Source organism: Pinus tabuliformis, chromosome 3_2 (assembly GCF_031772625.1).
Source record: "Pinus tabuliformis cultivar Carrire ecotype Pingquan chromosome 3_2, CPIR1, whole genome shotgun sequence".
In the NCBI taxonomy this organism is placed as follows: Eukaryota; Viridiplantae; Streptophyta; class Pinopsida; order Pinales; family Pinaceae; genus Pinus; species Pinus tabuliformis.
The window spans coordinates 887772769-887795667 of record NC_142302.1 but is presented as its reverse complement, the minus strand read 5'-3'; the positions used below and the strand labels follow the sequence as shown (position 1 = coordinate 887795667).

Here is a 22899-nt window from a genome sequence, read left to right as displayed (position 1 = left end):
CTTATGAAATATGTTATGTTTTACATTATATGATATTTACATACTATGACTCTTATCATCATAATATATGTTAAAATAATATTTTTTTTATGACAATTTTATTTTATTTTTTGTGAATTTTTTAATACAGTGGGAAAATTTATCATAACTTAGCTGTCAAACCAACATCATCGTTTGTTGCTATCCCCTAATGCAGCTTGAGCAAGCACACTTTCAAGACCACTAACTTATTTCATTAAATGATTTCTACATACATATATCTCCTATTAAAATTTTAAAATATGTGTATCTCCTAATCGAGATCATGCTTACTTGTAATGGTTGAACAAGAGCTTAGCTTCTACATGGAATGAACTATACCCCTCACTATAAGCTTATTACTACTAATATACCTTGTAACACTGGGCTCATATCAAACCTTGCCTTATCCTTGCCCTCAGAAGCGCAAGACAGAGGATGCTTAAGCAGGCTCGACTGATAAGGAGAGGACCGGCAGTGTGCGTAAGCACGCTCGACTAATAAGGCCGCCATCGGCTCGACTCTTTTTTTTTACTTATTTGGGGGGGCCAATAAGTAAATTGAAACTTGAGTTGCTCTTTAGTTACTTATTTGAGAGGGGCCACCAAATAAGTAAATTGAACCGGCAGGGTGCGTAAGCACGCTCGACTGTATAGATTGCATAATATATGCATTGTCAAAGGATTGACCTTATCAACTCGTAGCGGTCCTTAAGGTCCGGCAGGGTGCGTAGCACGCTCGACTAATAAGGCCGCCATCGGCTCGACCATAAGGGAGAGGAAGTGGACCCAGAGCAGAGGGAGGACAGTAAGAGGGGGAATGATTGGTGAAACTTCGCCTAATATTCAGCTTTGAATGGAACTGGGGAAATATAATTTTTTATAAACTAAATATTTTTTTATGTAATAATATTTACTATACAATTTTATACCCTCAAATTATGATAGAATAATCCAACAATATATTAACCCATGATTTGTACGTACATATATCTCATATCTCATATTAAAATTTTAAAATATTTATATAATTTTTTATAAACTAATTAATTTATTTACTATACAATTTTATACCCTCAAATTATGATAGAATAATCCAACAATATTCTACATACATATATCTCATATCTGATATTAAAATTTTAAAATATTTATATAATTTTTTATAAACTAAATAAATTTTTTTTTTTTTTAATTTTTTATGCAATAGTACTTGCTATACAATTTTATACCCTCAAATTAAAATGGAATAATCAAACAATACATTAACCCTTGATTTCTACATACATATTAAAAATATTTATATATATTTTTTATAAACTAAATAATTTTTTATGCAATAACATTTACTATACAATTTTATACCCTCAACTTATGATGGAATAATCCAACAGTACATTAACCCACAGTCTTCATCTTACTACACAACATTAAATACCGCCCGAAGATGAACAATATTTCCTAGGATATACTATATTTAATGCACCGTGAGAGCTCGAATACCGCTCGCCCTTTAATACACCCTTCAATATATACATGGACATACATAACATCATGAAACAACGAAACGAGTTATTTTAATTAAATATATTAAATATTAACCGGAATTGAAAAAGGTTTATCATTATTTAAAGTATTGATGATGATGATTTACGTTTACTAAGATAAATGTGGTCTTTTAGACTTCAAGAAAAGAGACTCTAATTGTTATTCTTCAAAATCTTGTTTTTGTGATCAAGGGGTAGGGAAAGAAGGGTTCCAAGATCACTATAATTGGGCTGGCTTAATAAGTTGAGAAGATTGGAGGTGTGGCTGATGATAGGGAATTGAGAGCGGATGTAGGGAATTGAGTGTGGATGTGGGCAAGAGCCGAACAGTCTAAAAGGAAGTGCTTTTCATCTTCTGCCTTCTTAGTATCTCAAATCTAACAAATTCTATCATCCTAGGGAGTCTTGGGAGTAGACCACTGCGCAGTCTCACTCCAAAGCTCATGAGAGTTAATTCTAATCCTAACGATGTTCATTTTCTTCTTAGTGCTAGCTAATATAGAGAGATAATTTTGGTTATCAAGGGTGGGGTTGATTACCTCCTTATAGTACCTTAGCTTCCTTTTACCCTCCAGCTCCTTACCATCCCACATCTTGTCCTTAAAACTGGAGGTAATAGTATCTTTGATATTGTCCTTGCTTCCCATGATGATCTCCTCCTTAATCCCCCAAAGGTTGAGCCAAGACTGAGCATCGTGATGCCACCTGCGCTTTAGGCATAGGTAGGGGTTTTGACTAAAGTTAGAAGCAATTTTTGTGAGCCTCTTGGATTCCATATTGTGAAGCTTCTTCTTATACATGAGATATCTAAACATATCCGCACTTTCAATGGGTACATGGCAGTTTGGATCAAGAGGATAGGATAGGGAGTATTTCCTTTGATCTTAAGGGTATAAGTTATGAATTGATTTTGGATCATCTCAATTTTTCTCCATGACTTTCTAAATATGATAAATCAAAGTAGTTTAATATATGTTTAGAATATATATAAATAATTAGATAAATATATTGATTTATAAAATTAAATTAAATTTTAATGGTATAAATCAATTTATTTATTTAATATTTTAATTTTATAAATTAATCCATTTATTTAATTATTTTATAAATCAATTTATTTGATTTATAGATCGAAATTGAAATAAAAATAAAAATAGTTAGAGAAAAATAAATAAATTGGTTTTTAAAATTAAAATTAAATTAAAATTTATCTCATTATTTTAATTTTAATTTCATTTAATTATTTTAATTTTAATTTATGGTAATTAAAACAGAGACAGATAAAAAATGCTTAGCATCGCAGAGATGAATCATGAAGAGCAAAAACCTTCCGCAGAAACCCTTTGCACCGCAAAAACCCTTCGCAGAAACCAGATATGAATTCTTGAAAACAAGACGATGATTAAAATAAAGGCAATTTTTTTAAACCAGTGACTAAAAGCCATTTAAATTATTCATAAACTTTAAAGTTTAGTTTAATTTATAAAATTTAAATTGATTTATACAATTGAAATTTAATTTAAATTTATAATTCAATTTATTTTATAAAATTAAAATTTATTTATAAATTAAAATTAAATTAATTAGATAAAAAATTTAATTTTATATAATAATCTATTTACCTAGCCATTTATATATATTCTACACCTGTGTTAAACCATTTTATTTTATGGAAACTTTTAAAACTTCAAAATAAATTAATTGATCTATTTTAATTTTAAATATTGATAAATTGTTTTCAATTACGGTTAATATTTAATATATTTAATAAAAAAATTTGATAGTATTTAATATAGCTGTACTCTAATAAGCTGGAGGAATTTTCTGGAAAGTTATGAAATTGTGGTCATATTTATGTTAAATTTCAAAATTTAAAGAGTGAGAGAAGTTTTTGATGGTGTTGAATCCATTTCCACCATAAAAACACGAGTCAAACACTGTTTCTATAAGATTTTTCGAAATTTTTTTACCCTAATTCCAGCGACTTTAAACAGTCCCGCCAATTCCTCCGCGTCAATAGGTGACTCCATTAATATATTTAATAAAAATTCCTTTGCCTCTCTCATGGTCAGGAGAGGTGCATTAAAAGGCTAAAAAGTATCCTAAATCTGGTAATACTATAAAGGCTGTCCCGTCCGGCTCTCACGGTGAATTAAATATCATATATCTCGGGAAATATTGTTCGCCCCCATCGATACATACGGACTCTCCGGCCGCATTCGCTGCATGATTTTGGACCACATAGGTATTATCTACAAGAGTTTTTTGGGTTTGGCATTTGCATGGTCCTGGACCAACTATGTCCACTACATTTTTTTGTACCCTATTTGCACGGTTCTGGTGAGAATATGTTACTGATATTTTCCAATTCAACCATATTTGTTGTTGGGTCCGATTTTTGGCAAAGGGTCTTATTCTTTGCGCCGGACAGGTACTCGGATTAGGAAGCTATCAGGGCACCCTGCATAGAAATATCGCTCAGGGAGGGCAAATTGCTTTTTTCCAGTTATGGCGACTGCTGATGAGCAGAAGCAGCAGCAGCAGGAGGAGAAGAGTATGAGGCCCCCTTTGCCCTTGGAAGGACGAGTGGCCATTGTAACAGGTGCGTCCAGGGGGATTGGCAGGGAAATTGCCCTCAAATTAGCGGAGAAGGGAGCCAAAGTGGTCGTCCATTACTCCTCCAATCAAGCCGCCGCCGAGGAAGTCGCTTCCCTAATCAATAATAAATCCTCTTCTTCTGGTAAGAATGGTGTTCGGGCGATTGTGTGTAAAGCCGATGTTGCAGAGCCTTCCCAGGTGGCTCAGCTATTCGACATGGGCGAGCACACTTTTGGGGCACTCCATATCGTGGTAAACAACGCAGGAGTGCTGGACCCCAAGTATCCAACCCTTGCACAGACCTCGGATGAAGACTGGGACCGGACTTTCCAAGTGAACTGCAAGGGGGCATTTCTTTGTAGCAGAGAAGCCGCCAAGAGGGTCGTCCGCGGCGGCGGCGGTCGCATCATCAACATAACCAGCTCCGTTGTGGCACAGGCGAGAACAGGGTACGGCGCCTACTCGGCCAGCAAGGCGGCGGTGGAGATGATGACGAGAATCCTGGCGCAGGAATTGAGGGGCACTCAGATTACTGCAAATTGTGTGGCGCCAGGCGCTGTTGCCACCGATATGTTCTTTGCCGGCAAGAGCGAGGCTATGATCGAAGGTGGGATGAAATCCAATCCGTTTGAGCGGTTGGGGACGGTGGAAGATGTGGCTCCCCTGGTTGCGTTCTTGGCGAGTGACGAGGGAGAGTGGGTAAATGCTCAGATTGTTCGGGTCAACGGAGGCCAGGTTTGATGACTAAAATTGAATGGTTTCTATGGCTAATGTTTTTTTTTTCTTTATGGATTGTGCAGCTCACTGTACTGGTGTTTTCGGTCCTCAGTTGGGGTTTTAATAAATTGTGTTCATTCCTGTGTTTGAAGAAGTCGCTGAGAATCTTTATGAACCTCACTTGGGGTTTCAATGGATTGTGTTTGAAGCAGTCATTTTGAGTTTATTTCAAGATAGGAAATGCAATATTCATAATACATTACTATGTTGTCAATGAATAACATTTCCATGTTGGGGCTGAAATGAATTCTGTTTGTTTTCAATGAACAAGATTTCCAGGTTAGGACTGGAATGAATTTCTAGTGGATTTTATCTTGGCTTTTCTCTAAATTCAGAGGTGCCTTTGTGGATGAAATGGGGCAGTTCTTGAATGTGGAATGAAAACACAAGGTTTGGAATCTGGATGGATCATGGTGTTATTTATTTATGATATAATTAATTTTAATTGTATATAAAATTAATTTTTTAATTATGTATAGATTTAAAAAATAATATAATTATAATATTAATTTTGAAAATAATAAATAAATTAAAAAATAAGAAAATAAAATATATGTTATTATATGTATTGTTTTTTTAATATGATAAATATTTTTCAATTTTACAAAATGTAACTTTAAAAATTATTTATTTATTTTCTGTAATTTATTTTATTTATATTTATTTTTCATTGGATTGGTTGTAAATTTGGACATGTCATTGCCCAAGATCTCAAATAATGAGCCAATAGTATATAGGTCTTACCAGATTTTGTTTTTGAAATTAGACTTCATGAGAAGTATATTAAAGAAAAGACCTTCGTCTCACCACTTCATTTTTTTTTTTTGCCTAAATCCGGCAAAGATAGGTTACAGATGGCAAACTTCAAGATTTTGGTTGCCTCAAAGGTTTTTAAATTTCTTGAAAATTTTTGCCTGGAATCCTGAATGATTCAAACACTGCAATTGCAAGATTTCTTGAAATTTTTTTACTCGGATTCCAGTCATTTTTGACAATTTTTTGACCTAAATTCCAACTACTTTTGATAATTTTTTTGCCCAAATTCCAACCACTTTTGACTATCCAAGCAATAAAAATACCAAAAAACAAAACATTAAATATTTTAGCAATTTTAACATAGAGGGATTTACAACACAACAATTACACGAATTTGAGAAAAGATGCACTTATCCTAGATGCTGAAAAAAACGAGAAACATGGTGTGCCTGGCATATGGTCTCAGTGCACAGCGAACCATAATAACATTTTTTCTTTTTCTTAAAGGTATCATGTGGTGTCTTTTTGACGATTCTCCCTCAATTTGTAGATCGAATGAGCAGACTATTTTCAATTGAAGTGTCAAACAAAACAAAGAAATAAATTTGATTTTTGGTGTACTAGCTAAATATTTGGCTTTGGTATGTTGGTCATAAATACGTTTGCATTTTTATTGTACTTGCTAAATACTCGTATTTGGTATGTTAGTTGACTTTTTATTATGAATGAGGTTTAATGTGTGATTTACTATTTATACTCTTTTTTAAATGAGTATTATGCATGGCATTTGTTGATTGTTTATTAATTTAGTTATTATGGCATTTGTTGATTGTTTATTAATTTAGTTATAAGAAATATATGTTGCATCGAGTTTTATATTGATTAAGTATTTGTATTGCAAGATCATGTAATATTTTTGTTACATTCAAAACTAATTATTTATATATATATATGGGAAAATCTAACATAATTTAATTTTCAAGTTAATTTTGCAATCTCTATAATAAATAGATTTTTTAAAATTAATTTCTTTATATTTTCAAATTTATATGTTTATGGTTACTAAATATGTTTACCATTTTTTATTTACTCACAATAGTTATAACATTTAATATTTCAAAGACCATTTAATATTTTTGCCACATCCAAAACTATATATGATGATGATGATGATGATGATGGTTACTGTCCACTGAGACCAAATTGGTCTATCAGAGTTATGATTTTCTTTCTTAGTTTCTAATTGTTTGGCTCGTTGTCTTTCTTGGCGAGATTGGTGCTATAACTTTCTTTTTTTTCTCTACGGTCTTCCAACTTTCTTTATCTTGCGTCTCCTTCATCTCTTCTGATTCTTGGGACATTTGTGTCTTAGCTTCGCGATCTATTGTGTTCGTCCTTTTGAAGATAGTTAGAGAAGAAGTTTGGTTTAGGAGATCTGCTTTGCTGTTAAATGGAGATTTATTTTGTGTGGTATTCGAACCCTCATAACTTGAGGGATTGTCAAGTTCACTTTTTTTGTTGTTGGGCGGGGCTTTCCCCCTGCGTGTCTTGAGAGTTGTTTCTTTCTTGCCCAATTTTTTGTGATTCAGAGTTTTTTCGAAAGTATTCTTCTTTGATGACAGTGTAGTGTTCCTTTTGTGCTCCTTCCCACCATGTAGATCTGTGGTGATTTTTTCTAGTAGAATTTTTCTGGGAGGCTTTTGGGCAATTTTTGGCTAGGTGGCATGTCTCAAAGCAGGATTAACATCTGAAGATCACACTTTCATAATCGAGTTTCTGGTCCCACACAGTCTTTACTTGTTAGGTGTATTTCAGCTGGGAATCCGACGCTGAAGTCCATTTCCACACAAATGCGTGCATAGGTGGTTTTGGCATATTCCTCTGTTTTTGGGCACCTGCAGTAAAATTTCCCAATTGCATTTACAATGGATTTTAGCAAAGATAAATTCCAGAGATGCAAGGGTAGATTTGGCAATCTCACCCAAACTGGTGCTGAGGTTATCACTGTTGTTGAGGGACCGAATGATGGGTTCCATGGCCTCATGAATAGGCCTAATTTTTCCCAAAACCAAGGGCCAGAATCTATAATACATTGTCTGCTTTTAGGGTTTTCAAAATCTATTATAAAGAAACCGCTAGCACAGGGGTAGATATTAATTGCATCATGGATTAGAGGCTTCTATACCTCCGAGATTCAACTGTGGAGCGTTGTTAGCGCAACGAAAAACCATTGAATCGGCAGATTATGGCACTTTCAGAGAACTTCAAAGCCTCATCGAGTGAGGGTTGGACCACCTGGACAGTGGGAGCTGGGGCTTCACTGACGATATGGGCAGGAGCTTGGCCCCTAGAGGCGGTCGTAACTGAGCCAACAGCTATTTTCACGACGCTGGGAGCCATCTAGAGAATGCTTTCCTGTTGAGTATAGAAGATTGTCAAAGAGAAGCTACAGAATCGGCAGATCTACAACTTGGAGAGCCGCAGATTTGGATAGCCGCTCTATATCTCAATAGAGCTGCAGATCTAGAGAAATATAAAACATAAGAGCAAGAATCGGCAGACCTATTAAATCATATTCGGCAGATCTAACCACAAAAGGCCCAATCGAGCCGCAGATCGAATCGCAGAAGGAATCGGCAGACCTGTGAGAGAAGCCGCGGTATATATAGTATAGGTGGGAAAATCTAACATAACTTAGTTGACAAACTACCATTGAGGACAACCATCTCTAGCGGGCTAACTCATTGCTGGTGGTCCTATGCTCTGGGTGTTGGGCTATTAACTTGTTTCTTTAAGTCCCAAGAAGACTAGCTCTTACCCAAACATAAACAATTTTAGGGCATACTTGAAGTCCATAACAAACTATATATTACAAATAACTATTTATAAATAATACATTGTATTATTTCTTAATTTTTTTTAAATTAAGATATATATTAAATGATAATTTTCAAGATTTGTAAATAAATTAAAGTTTCCCAAAATATATTTTACAATTACATTTACAAATTATAGTTACTAGTTCTTTTAATATATGACAATAATGAACAGATAATTTCACTATTTTTTTTTATGAAAGAACATAAGAAACCAACTATGTCATACTTATTATAAATTACACTCAAAATTACATTCAAAAATTATTTTTTAGTAACTCCCATTCCCTCTCCAAATTAACAATTAAACATCACGAAAAATCAATAGAAACTTTGTTTTCAATTATATTTATTTATATTAAAAAAATGGTGTTTACATCAAATATTTTTAGAGACTTCGATAAGTTACTTCATGGGTTTTTCCATACCTAGCATACATAAGTATTTTTTTTTAACCATATGGTGAATTGGTAACTGTCAGTCCTAATCTATGGGAGACTCAGGATCAATCATCCTAGCTATCACTATAACACCAAGAGTACATCCAACTACCTGCAAGTCAATATACTAAGATCCTATGGTTTTAGCAAAACAAGACTTCGATAACGCCAAGAGTATATCCAACTACTTACAAGTCGATATACTAAGAACAATGTAAACTTTGAAACGGGAACTCATACTGTTACCCGTTTTGTAGAGATAGCAAAAAAGTGACCCAATTTTGAAAAGGAGTGATGCAGAACACACATATTTTTTAGAGCTTAGTTTTTAGCACTATAAATTTTTCTATGTACATTGCGTTTCAGAATGGTAGTGTTTTTTATGCTGATTTAAAAACGTGGTAATTCTACACCAGGCCCCATTTTTAAAGGGTTTTTTTATTTTATTTTTAATATATGAAATGTAAATAATTATTTTGTAAATTTAATAATTTTTAAATGTTCTTTTTTTTCATATTTTCTTGTTTCTATTTTAAATTTTTTTTTTATTTATTTATTTTTGTAGTGAGATTTTTATTGTTTTGCATATATAAAGAAGAAGATTGATATTTTGAATTTTTGATATTTTACATATTTATACATCATTAACTAATTTTTCAATCCACAAGAAATAATTGTTTCTAAAAAACAATATGTTTTAACAGTGGACATAAAAATAGTCATTTTTAACATAAATATAACTAAAAAACTATAGTTTTGATAATTTTTTGCTACAATGGACATGCGAAAATTATAATTTTTATACGAAAATTTTAACTAAAAATAATTAAATAATAGATTTTTTTTTTATTAATGAATTTCATGTCAGAAAAATAATAATAATCATTTTTTTCGAAAAATAATGACTAACTTAAAAAGTAATGTGAAAATCACATATTACAAACATTGAACGCATAACACCCCCCTTTCGGCCTACCTGTCACCCCTCCCTCACACAATGCTTGCACTTCCACCCTTTACCCCAACCCGCCTCCTTCCTCCCTCTCCCCTTCTCTAGCCCCTCACGCCCCCCACTCCCCCCACCCTAGTCGCCTCCTTCCCCCTCTCCCCACCCGCAATCGACCGGCCACCCGCTCTCTCCCCCCACTCCTCACCTTACCTGCCCTTACCCTACGCACCCCCTCCCTCCTCTCACTCTCCCCCTTCCCCTCGCTCCACCTGCCCACTCCCATTTCCCCCACCCACAATCAGCCGGCGACCCACTCCCCCACTCCGCACCTTATCCACCCCCTCTCCACACTCCCCTACCCTACTCGACCCCTCCCCCCTCTCACCCCACCCATCCACGCCTCACCCCATGCGCCGCCTCCCCCACGCCCCTTCCTCACCCCTTTGCACCCTCCCTCAACCCCCCCGTAGCTACCCCCTCACGCCGCACCCACCCGCCCTGAGGCCAACCCACTCACCCTCACCCTACCCACTCTAGCTGGCCACCCCCTCACACCCTCCCCACCTTGCATAAAATAGGAGAAGGAAAAAGGCACTTCAATGTTGTATTTTAGTAGCTCCCCAACTTCAATGCACCTTCATGGTGATGAGGGTTAACAATTGGTTATTTTCTTGGCACCCACACTCATATGGTGATGAGATATGGCCAATGGGTTGTGCAATTATTTCCCTTCTATTAAATATGATTTCCATGTTAGAGACTTACTCTTGGAGGATGAGGGCATTGCCAAGCAATAACTCAAACTAAAGAAAAAAGCCTATAAAAAGGAAGGAAAACCCTAATCTTCAACTGAGTGCTCCACTTGAACATGAGACTATTTTTGTAAAGAAAACAGTGCATTGTTTGTGTTAATGGTTTACACTACAAATCTATGTAATGGTCACTTGTGTAATTGATTTTGTTGTTTTAATTTATCCTATGCATAATGTACTTATAATTATGCAATATCCAACTTTATGTTTCAATACTTTGAATGTGATTATAAATAGGTTTTGGAATGGACATTAATTCTGTTTTTTCAATATTAACATATGATAAATTTGAGACATCTATATCTACACTCTTTAAAGTGATTTTTTTTTTTAGGAGTTCAACATGTCACTTATCAAATATAACTTGAGGAACAACATTCCATTCCACAATCACTCTAGCTAAACCCAATTAATAAATATATTACACACCAATAAACATCAAGCAACTCAAATTATATATATATATATATATATATATAGCCTATTAAATGTGTTTACTGACTCTCACTTTCCTCAGCAATGATGTAAAAATATATATAAACTATTAAATGTGGACCATTAAAGTGACCTTACGTATGTAAACATGCAACTAAGAACATAATAGACACATATTTCTTTAAATTTTAATTTTAAGATTTAAAAGAGGGAACCAAATATAATTATTTAAGGTTATTTATTTTTAATGTTTGATGTGAAGGATGTGAAAATCATAGATTCAATACATATTTACTCTATTTCTCCTAAATTTCATCCTATCATTTTACCAAATTTCTTAAAAACATTTAAATTATAGCTTTGAAACCATATCCTAAGTATCCTCTTGTCATATATCAAACACTCTAAATAATGATTGTATATATGCATGTCGAAATTATATATTGACACGCATTATAACAAAGTGATTTCATAAATTTGCCATATCTTCACTATTGTTTTTCCATTTTCCAAATGACGAGTATTGTTTTAGTCAAAATACTAAATCTGTAACTTTGAGAAATGTGACCTGTGGTAAGACATGAACCGGTTGAGATTTAAATCCTCAAAGCTTATAAAAAATGTCCGAGGCAATTTTAGAGTTAGGTCGCTGCTTCTCTTATAGAAATTTCAAGGGCACGATAAGCAAGTAATTAAAACTTTGGCAAATCTTTTGATGGCTCAAAGGCTTGAATTGGTGACCTCCAACTATAGTTATTCAAAGTTTTCAAAGGTAGCTCATATTAAAAAAAAAAAAAGTGTTGAGAAAATCACAAAACATTTAGAGCAATTTGATCTATAAATATTCTATTTTCCTACGCACGTTTGTGATGTAGCATGCTTGTTTACAATGTTTAATCTTGTTGTCAAACCATTCCAAGAATCAGTGAATGAAGACCGACGGCGTTGCGAGGATGACAACGGCGATGGCAAGTTCAAAGTCGAATTTGTTCATTATTTTTTATTATTCAAAACATGAACGTGTAGGGTGCAATTGACGGACCACAAATAATAGATGGGAAAAAGAATGCTATATATATTCCTCCAATTCTTCACAATCTAATTGAAACAGAAACTGCGATGGAGATTACGGCAGAGCAAGGCAGAGCCTGAGGATGAACATGAACATGTTGGAGTTGATTCACCACCATTTGCTGGAAGTGCAGGACGAAATGGATATGTATCACTTTTACAGGGTCACCGCACCTTTCAACCTCTAAATCAAGAGTCTTTCCAACATAATCATCCAGAACCGTCTCCAACTTCAAGAATTGTGTCACAAGTTCACCATTAACATGGACAAGTAGATCCCCTGGCTCTAAATGCATATTGTGAGCAGGACCTCCAGGCACCATGGATTTTATTACAAGAATTCCTGTCTCCACAGGAAAAGCCTCTCTCACTAATTGTTCAGTCTCCCACCCCGGCGGACAATCCACTGTCTGGGAGAATGATTCATCAAAAGTCTTGGAAAATACTCCGCCCTTAGTTGATGGCCCGATTCTGAGAATCGGCCAGCCACCCCGCGCCACCTCGACGGCCCGCCTGCCCGCTTGGGAATTAACCTTAGACAAAATGAAAAGAAAAGTCCAGAGATGGGGAACCTCTTGGCTCAATCCAGCTGGACGGCTGGTGCTTCTCAAATCGGGCCTTTCCTCCCTCCCCCTTTATCAATTTTCCCTGGCCCAAGCTCCAGCTTCTTTCCACCGTAAAATGGACAGTGTCCTCAGATTCTTCCTTTGGCAGGGAGGGAAAAATGAGAAGAAAAAATTCAACTTGGTTGGATGGAAACAAGTCATACAAAACCAGGAGAAAGGAGGCCTTGGCATTAGATCCCCAACCCTCATGAATATAGCTTTTGGAGGAAAGTTGATATGGAGACTCATTGAAAACCAAACAGCTTGGTGGAAAAAAGTCCTGGAGGCAAAATACCTCAGCCAACCAAGGCAGCGTCTTCTTGAAGCTGAGATCCCCAACAAAACTGCACAAAGATTTGGAAGCTATGTAAAAAAGCCATCACCTTCATGGCGCAAAACGTTTCTAAGGTGCCTAAAGGAGGTAAGGAAGTCAACCTCGACACTGATAAAATCATGGGAAATCCGCCAATCAACAGCCTCCCAGGTATGGATTCAATAACACTCTTCCTCCAAAGTAAAAGGATATGTAACTTAAACCAAATTTCTCAATGGGATGCATTATCCCATGCTTGGATGCAATGGAATTTTCTTCCCGTCCCTCAACGACTCAAAGGCAACTTTGATAACTTCTGTAAACATTTGCACAACATTGCTCCCACCTTTGAAAATGACAAGGACGATTTCAGATGGGACCCCACAGGAACCAGCTACACAATACAAGCAGGGTATGATTATGTGAATAGCAAGGAACACCCAGCGCCAACATGGATACACTGGAAAATTGTATGGAAAGCAGAAGTAATTCCTAAAGTTAAATTCTTCATGTGGACACTTTTGAAAGAAAAAAATCTCACTGCAGAGAACCTTAAAAAAAGAGGCATTGCTGGACCTTCCAGATGTCCTAATTTCCAAGATGCAGAGGAGTCTATAAAGCACCTTTTTATCTCATGCCCTTTCGCACTCTCTTGTTGGAGTAGCATCAATCCTTCCGCACCCTTCATTTGGAATTCTCAGCAATCTATTGGAGAAGCTCTAAACAACTGGAAAGGAAATTACCCCTGGCAATCCATGAAACATAATCATGCTAAGAGAGTGTGGGATGCCCTCCCTCTTGCTATCTTATGGAGGATATGGATCGCTCGGAACAACATGATATTTAGAGATAAAGAGACTTATATCAGGCATCTTTGTATTAAGGCAAAAATTTTGGCGGTTGAAACTATTGCTTCTAAACTCACAAAAAAAATTGACATATCTAGCCTATGGGCCGAGGAAAAAGACTTCATCAAAAATCTAATAGAAAAGATAAGTATTCCCTTAACAGTGAATTCTTGTAGCAATCTGGGCAAGGCTAACAGTTTCAGATGGAAAATTCGATTAAAGCAGATCGACTTCAACAACTGGCTTCGCTCAAGTAACATCCACTCCTTGTTTTTTGACGGTGCCTCTAAATCTAATCCGGGAGCTGCGAGAGCAGGGGGCATTATCTTCAATCCCTTTGGTGAGCCCTTAGTCTCATTTGAATGGGGTTTGGGGATCCTCTCAAACAACAGAGCTGAGGCTCTGGCCCTCTACCAAGGCATACTTCAGCTACAGACACAGGGAATCAAAAAAGCTCTCATCTTCGGTGACTCTGCTATCATTATTAATTTAATGAACAACAAGCGGAAAGCTTCCAATATTTTCTTGCAGCAAATCATCAACAGATGCAAAGTCTTGATTAACCATGATCAGGAATTCCAATTCTATCACATCCTTCGATCCATCAATCGAGAGGCTGACAAACGGGCCAGCCATGCTTGTTCTCGGCCCAAAGGAAGCTTGCTCTGTAACAATGAAGATTCATTTCAATTCCTCCCTTGATTTTCATGATTACTTTAAACTGTTTATGTCAAATGACCTGCGCTTCTGTCAAAGTGTACCCTGATCAAATCTTCTGTAATCCCGAGGCCCTCTATTGCAATCAACCGATAATACCCTCATATCCCATTGCAGATCTTGTTGTATGTCCCAATTCATGCTTCCCCTTTGGATTCCGTGAACGCCCTAGATCCTTTCACGTGATCCGGCACGCTTTGGGTCTCTGCCCACCTGTTATTTATCATGGGAAGCTTCCCTCTCTTCTGCAAGTTCCCCTCTTCTCGTTCGTTTATCCCTCTACTCTTGCTCCCTTGGTTAGCAGTTGGTTTTTGATTTCTAAATCTGTGATCGCTCCATCGATCAGGCTCCTTCCCGCCCGATTCTCCCTTTCTGGGTTGACAAGCATCTCCAGCTTGCCTCAGCGCAATCCTCCTTTGTCTTACTATGCTTCCTATCGCTCAGCTTTAGTCTCTGTCTTAAATTCTGGAATTCCCCTCAGTTCTGTCTTCAAATTCCTGAGACCCCCTTCTACTCTTTCCCCTGCCACTCTGATTAACATATTGGTTATCATTGTCGTTAATACAGCCTGTGGGAGCCTTCATTCAGTGTCGTTTCAAGTCCGATTTGAAGTTCTTTGGATGGATCGCAGTGAAGATTGTCTCCATTGTCGTGACCTGCAAGTAGAACTTGAGAAAGTTAGAGCTCACCAGCGTCTTTTGGATGAGAAAATCGAGGCTGCTTCCAGGATCATCTCAGCAAAATATGAAGCCGATATCAGTCTCTTCCTTCATCGCATCTCCTCTCTGCAAGAGCAATTCAACACTCTTAAAAACACCTGTGCGCACATTCAGGAATCTGTTGATATTCTCAAGTATATGATGGACAAGATCAACGCCCCAAGTACCAGTTCCTCTAGCGTAAAGATCACAGAAGCTGACAGCCACCCGGAGAACTCCACTGCTCGACAAATCAGTCACATAAGCATAGATTAGATGTTTTGTAAAGTTAGTTTGCTACTGTTTCAGTTTGTCCGAATTTACACTTGTGTTAGAGTCCTTCAAGTTGATTATGAAAGCATTTCAGCGGAATCCTTCAATGTAATACAACTGCAAGCTCATCCTATGAGCTCTTCTCTTGTATTGCTGGAGCTTGGTCTCCCTTTCTTTTTTTGAATACATACAGCACCCAATTTCGTGAAAAAAAAAACATACTCACCTCTAATGCCACAGTGCCTTCAATAAATCTTCAAACAAGATAGAAGAGGAAGTAATATCGAAGGAATACCTCAAAATTCTTACAAAAATGTCCTTTCCCTCCTCAACTTGTGAATGAATGAAAAGGAGGTGGGGAAGGGGAAATATTTTCTCAATAGACTTCCCTTCTACTTTAGGTTTGTACCACTAGTGCATACACACATGGATATTGGACCACTCTATGTTTCTAGAATATGGTTGAGCATTGATTGGGCTAACCTTAAGCTCGCTCTATTGGAAACAAAATTGCCAATGTCTTTCAACCTTAGGAAAATAAATGCCTTTGCTTCAAACAAAAGACAAGGAAATTCTCTTGGTTCTCAAATATTTGAATTAGATGGAAGTAATTATTCATGGAGTAGAGAGAAAGGTTCTCGACAAATTCAAGAAATGAAAGTCCCTGACTTGAGACAAACAACCTAAAGGGTCACTCAAAAAAAATTTAAAGGCTACAACTCTTATCGATCTCAATATTTTGACTATTGGCAATTCAATTGACTAGGGAAACATCTAAGAGATATTTGTATATATTTAGAGAATTGTGATGCGTAGTGTTATCACTCAGTATTTTCTCAAGGTTAAAGAAATAAATCACCGAGGTAACTACAAACCACTTTTGGAGATTAGGACCTAGCCTTCCTGATGCTCAGAGAGGGCTCTCTCTTTATAATTTAACTTTGTTTTAGTTATGTGATTTTAAGCTAGTTATGAATGTTCAAGAGGTTTTTGATTTGTATTTGAGATTGGGTGGTGGGCTTTGCTTAGATAGATGGATAAAATGATGTCTTTTAGATCATTGGGCTATGGAGTCAAATAATAAGAAAGAAAAACTGGATTAACTCACTAAAGGAAACTTTCAAAGGGCAAGATAACAAAGTGTTTTTCAGATCTTTGAGACAGAGGGGTGAAAGGGTTTCACTCGGGGTGAGAGAGCAGTTAAGGGTTCTTAGACTCGGATAATGAATGATGAATGAAGGGGTAATAAAAATCAAAGGGCAATTACGAATCCTTTAACCTGGATATTCATGAAATCAATCTAAACCAAACAGCAATTAAGAATTCTTTAATTTAAATACCAGAAGAAAACATTAAAATGCATAACTGTTAAGACAGACTGTAATTAAACAAGTTCTGAAATATTATTTCAATTATAACATTTAGATTGAGAAAATCATTAAAGCTTATGAATAACTTGAGAAAAATGACAACAACTCATGAGAATACTTGTCTGAAATTCGCTTAACACATGAATCCTTTCAAATGTCTGATCTTTATTCATCAATCTAGCTTGCTGGCTCAACAAATGATGCAATAACCTTCTGGGTCTTTTGATAAAAAATTCTATAAAAATGTATAATAGAATCCACCTCAAAATACTTCAAATGAAGAAGTACTTATACAAATTCTAAACTGAAATATCTTGAAAAAATATCAAGGTTGGTTTTACAAATATTTCAAACTGTTTTACATTAACAGAACTTAAATAAAGGACACTCAAAACTAATGAATCTATTTGGCACTATATTTATGGATTGATGGTGACAAAGAAGATAAATTTGAATTTGATAACAACTCTTAATTGGTGATGAAGCTTCAAAGTCACTAACTACCTTTTTCCTTTGTGCATTCTGCCCCAAAAATTATGTAAAATTAGGGTCCAGTGATACCCTTGTATATCTCAATTCGAGATAGATATGTAAAAAGTGAAAGAGGTTATTGTAGATAAGTATGTTATTGAGATAAACCTCTTTCAGTTTCCCAAAATACAGCTCCATTGTTCACAATATTCTCTGCAAAAATATGTCAAAAACAGGACTTTATAGAGTCCGAAAAATAGAATGTGAAGATATGCATTTATCTCCATTTTTGTAATACTTGTGTAAAACGTGAGATAGGTTTTTGTATATTGGCCTTTTAGGAACATAAAAATCCTCTAGTTTCTCAAAATTAATCTTGGATTGGCCACAATAGTTTCTGCAAAATTATGACTTAAACATGAAATTTCTGGAAAATGTACCATCCCTGCTCTGATTTCATCTTTTAACCTTAATTTTCTTTTAACTATTTTTACTTTTACTTTGGATAAACTTCATTGTTGCTGGTGAAAGTGTCTTCATCTCTGTTTAACCCTTACTGCCTCCATGTTTACTTTTATTGTTTACCTTGATTACTCTGTTTTTTCATCTATCTTCACTTTGACATGAATTTATTTTATCTGTATGCTTTGTAACTATCTTCCATGTTGTTTGTATTCCCGTTGGCTGCGTTTATTCTCTTTGATTTTTTAATCTGATACATTTTTACTGATACTTTTTCATCTGGCTGATTTATCTTTTTCCTTTTATTGTGTTTTTTTTTTCATTGTAACCTTTTAACTTTTACCGTACATCTTCAAATGAGAGGGTCGTTCTGGTTTTTTCTCAAAATACCTAGAATTTGGGTGAAATAACTTCAAATTGGTGTTTTCGGCAACTACAGAAGTTTGAAACGACTTTGGTACGGATTGAGAGCTTGATTGGGGTCTCTGCAACTTTTTTAGGAGTGAAATTGAGGTCAACTGGTAATTTCAAGGTCTGAAGGTGTCGCAAGGTTTGAAGGTGTCGCAATGGCTTGCAGAGGTTTTACAAAGAAATTGATCGAAAAAGGCCGAATAGGGCTTCTCGGCCTTTTTATTGAACAACAGTCATTTTTTGGTGGGCGAATTATGAATGAATAGTGGGCGGTTTTTCGGGTTGGGCGGGGAGGTGGTTTCCCAAGCCATCGCACCGCTTTATCGAGGAGGCAGTATTTTGGCAAGGTCACCCGATCTACCTTAACGCTTGACACGTAGCAGACGGGGGTCCGGGCAATACCACTTTATCGGGCGGGTAAAGGTCGGATATCGGGTGAACCTGATATGGCTGTGAATCGTTAGATTCATGTGCTGATGATCAGATGATAGTCGGGTGACAAATTAGCAGGGATGAAATGGGCAAAGGTTTTGGTGGGGGGAGGGGTGGGGCGAGGCTTTAATTAATGGTGGTTTGTGATTATTCTGGAGTTAAACACAGGATTAAATGATCAGACGGGGTTAATGGAGGGATTATCTTAACTTTACGGAGAATTGGTGAGTTAAGAGGGTTTTGTCGGGGGGATAGGGTAAAAATATAGTTTATAGTTAAACTAAGGGTAGAGGTAATATATGGGGATTTATTTATATACGAGAAAAAAGGTTATGTCGGGAGCTATATTATTAAGTTAGAAATTAATATGAACTGAAATGAGTGGAATGAAAATAATACTAAGTATAATGTAATATTTGTGCTTTTCCTTTACATACACTTATACTTAGGATAAAATCTTTTTGTGGGTATTTTGAGTGAAATGGAATTTAACATGGGGTTTTTTACTTTTCATAGGCAAATGGAGTTTAACCTTAGGAAAGTGGGTTTTATTAGGGTAATGAAGAGAAATGACTTTTATAAAGAGAATTCTAACACTTGATGTCCACAAGTCATTAAGCTGAGGGTCCGATCCCACCAAAAGTTAAAGAAATGCTCTGAGCCTTTATGACTTGAAGGATTTTTAATACTAGAACATACTTGTGGATGGGGAAATTAGTAAGTATAGGGATGAAATGAATGAGAGGGAGTCAATTAAATCAACTTGTAAACCTCTGTTTTTGATTTCTTAATTGTTCATGCATATTGAAACATATGATTAAGCATGATAAATGTGCTTTTGTCCAATCAACTTTATACTTCAACAACCTTTCTTCTACTTACCCATTACTTACCCTAACATTTTTTCTTCATTTATTTGGGTGCATTTAGGCTAGTAGACCCTTATCATTCTTTTTTCTTTTGAAAATTAAATTATCTAATTCTATCTTTATATCTTCCAAGGGTTCATATTCAACTTATGAGCCCCTTTTATTTTCTCTACCTATCTAATGATCTGCCAAGATTAAGTTGTTTGGTCAGATTTTATTCTCTAACTATAAACATAAAATTCAAAGCATGAAATAGTCAAGATTAAGCAGTTTGACTACCATGGGTTGTGGCATGTATGACAAGCTGCACACAACCATTATTTGCAGAAGAAGTAAAATAGCAATGGAATTTAGACTTGCACACTTTCATGATTTTTTTTGTGTTTGGGGTTCATATATTTTCATTTTTTTTTTTTTTAATATATCTTTCCTTATTCTTTTTGTCCTTTGATATTTATTTTAAGACACACCCTCTTTACATTTTTTAATTTTTGATATGGAAAACATTTGCATAAAGCAAAGGTATGTACAATATTACAAGAGTTACTCTCAGCCAATTCAAAATTATAAATCCTATCACTATAGGACTCTAACAGTGGCTCCACATGGGGATGGCATCTCCTTGTGAGATGTCAAGAACATCATCGACTAGTAGCCTGATCCACTGGGCCAATCCCAAACATGTATATACTTTGTTGTATAATCTCTGTCACTGAAACTCTTGAACTAAAAATACACCCTTTTCTGCAAACTGAAATCTGATCTGAAACTGAAATAAGGTACTGTAATTATCAAACCAAACTCATAGATCATCAAAATCTTTAGGACCTTTTCTCGGGCTTCAACTTCTAATGAATTATTTCATAACTTGCTGAAAGCTGAAAACTAAAAGAAACTGAATTCCTACCTACTTACTCTAATCAGTTGTTCAACTGCTGGTTAGGTAAAATGAAACACCGAATGCAACCATTCAAGCATTATGTAATTTGATGTATTTTGATGCATTTTCTTGTTTGTGATCAAAACTGAGATTCTAAAACCAATTATAATCTTGTCAACAAATGAGAAGATAAGGAAATACTTAATTTCCTTTGTTGACTCTAAACACTACACAAAAGGATCTTCCAAAATATATACACTAATGTTTAATTGATCTAAGAAACTGTACAATTGTTCTGGATGGCCTCCATGGTATGAAAGTGAAATGTCATTTTCATCTTTATCACCCTGTAGATTTTCAGATACGCTTTGTGATGATATTTCTATTGATTGAAATGTCTGTCTGGTGAAACCTTTATCATCTTGATTTTGAATCTCATAGTTAGTTAATGGAGAAAAATTATGATTGCATTCATCATCTAACATATCAGTTATTGGATCATAAAAGGCGTGGAAGGATTGCTGCAACCTATTACATATGGGTTTTAATGGGACTTCATGGATTTCTGCATGTTGTTCATCTTTTTCTTTGGAGATATTATACCATATTTCCTTTAAAAACTGAAATGATTCAAAACATAGTGGTATAGAACTTTCCTGTGTCATCTGATCAGATGTCTCAATAGAATTTGATAACTGCACTTGTGAAACTAAAGAATCCTGATTAAGATTTTCATTTTCTTCTTTGTTTTCAATATCAATACCTAAAGATCGCTGATTTTTGATTGCTTTAAAGTTTTTTCTAATGAAATGAAATGAAACAAAACAAAGAGGCAAAGAAGCTTCACTTATTTCCAAATTTTCTGCACTTTCTTCCTCACTTTCATAGCTGATATGAATAAGATGATCACCGTTTTCAAGCTACTGAAACTGAATTTCTTTGTTTCCCAAACTAGTTTCTGATTGCTCTGAAAAGTTCGTTTGGATTTGAAGAACATAATTATCATCATAGTGATCATATTTAGGAAAATCATTAAAAGAAGTAATGTCATCAAACATACACATTAGATCAGCAGATTGCCTCTCCACATATTGCTCTATAAATCTATCTTCTGATCTATGGTAGTTGGAATTAGCAGGAATTTGTTCATGGCTATCAACCTCTTCTTTTTATGAAATAAATGTATCATGGTGATTTTGAACAAAAAATCTATCTTTCATAATGATCTTTTGTATCATTTTCTCTATTTTTCTTACCAAAATGTCGAGTTTTACCTCTGCAATGTTGTGATTCTTCACTTTTGCTTTCAACTTTTCTCTTCTAATTTGCAGATTAACTTCTACATCTACTGCAATGTTCTGCATCTATTCCAGTGTTGAGGGGTTTCTTTCTCTTAGCTGAAATTCTATCTCTGGATCAAATGCTTTTGGATAATGCAAGAGACCTAAATCAGAAGGAGGTCTTATATTTGATGGCATTAAATAATAGATTTGATTAAATCTGTCATAAAATTGTTGTATTGTTTCATTTGGATGTCTTTTTAACTGATTATATTCTTCTATGATCACAAAAAGATTGACTTTGATTATCCATCTATCAAGGAAAATTTTGACAAACTGTTGGAAATTTGAGATGTTTGCAATAGGTAAATTCTTGAACCAACTCTTTACTCTACTTTGCAAAGAGAGAGAAAAAAGTCTGATTCTAACATCATCTTCATCAATCTCAAATAAGTCTAGATAATTCTCAAAACCTTGAATGTGTTTTTGGGCAATGATTTTACCATCTTCTCCATCAAATCTAGGGAGATACTTGTAATAATTGTTAGGGAAAACATGGAGAGTAGGAGGTAAGATGAGTGCCTTATACCTATCAGGAACTTTCCAAGGAACAGGAATATGTACAGGGATTGTAAGATCATTATTGATTATTTGAGATTTCTTGATTGGAAATGTTCATCATAAGATTCAGAAGAATGTTTCTCAAATGTGTAAGGAGATTTTATATTTACAATTTTCAAAGGAAAATAATTAAAAACTAATCTACGACCTTCTCTAAAATACAACATACATTGAAAAACCTTCTTGATGAGAAAAAACATGATGTCTTGGATAACAATCCAAGTTAGAAACTTGATCTTCCCATATTGCTCTTTCAGGTTCATTCCTCTAGCGGAGTCTTGATTGTGAAATTAATTTGGAGTAGCCAGGTGGATGATTTTAACCTTTGTATGTCTGATCACTGTCTACCATCATAGATCAGATATGAACCT

General features: G+C 35.3%; 1 protein-coding gene across 1 annotated transcript; it reads left to right on the top strand.

The window, feature by feature from the left end:
• Positions 1-3806: 3806 nt before the first annotated feature.
• LOC149183458 (short-chain type dehydrogenase/reductase-like) lies at positions 3807-5294 on the top strand. Its single transcript, XM_089417139.1, has one exon. It carries the CDS (start codon positions 4073-4075, stop codon positions 4901-4903), a length of 831 nt encoding a protein of 276 aa, XP_089273265.1. The 5' UTR covers positions 3807-4072; the 3' UTR covers positions 4904-5294.
• The last annotated feature ends 17605 nt before the right edge of the window (positions 5295-22899 follow it).

What these genes read in the sequence shown, in the direction of transcription:
- LOC149183458 (XM_089417139.1), top strand. Translation starts at nt 4,073, where the DNA reads ATGGCGACTGCTGATGAGCAGAAGCAGCAGCAGCAGGAGGAGAAGAGT.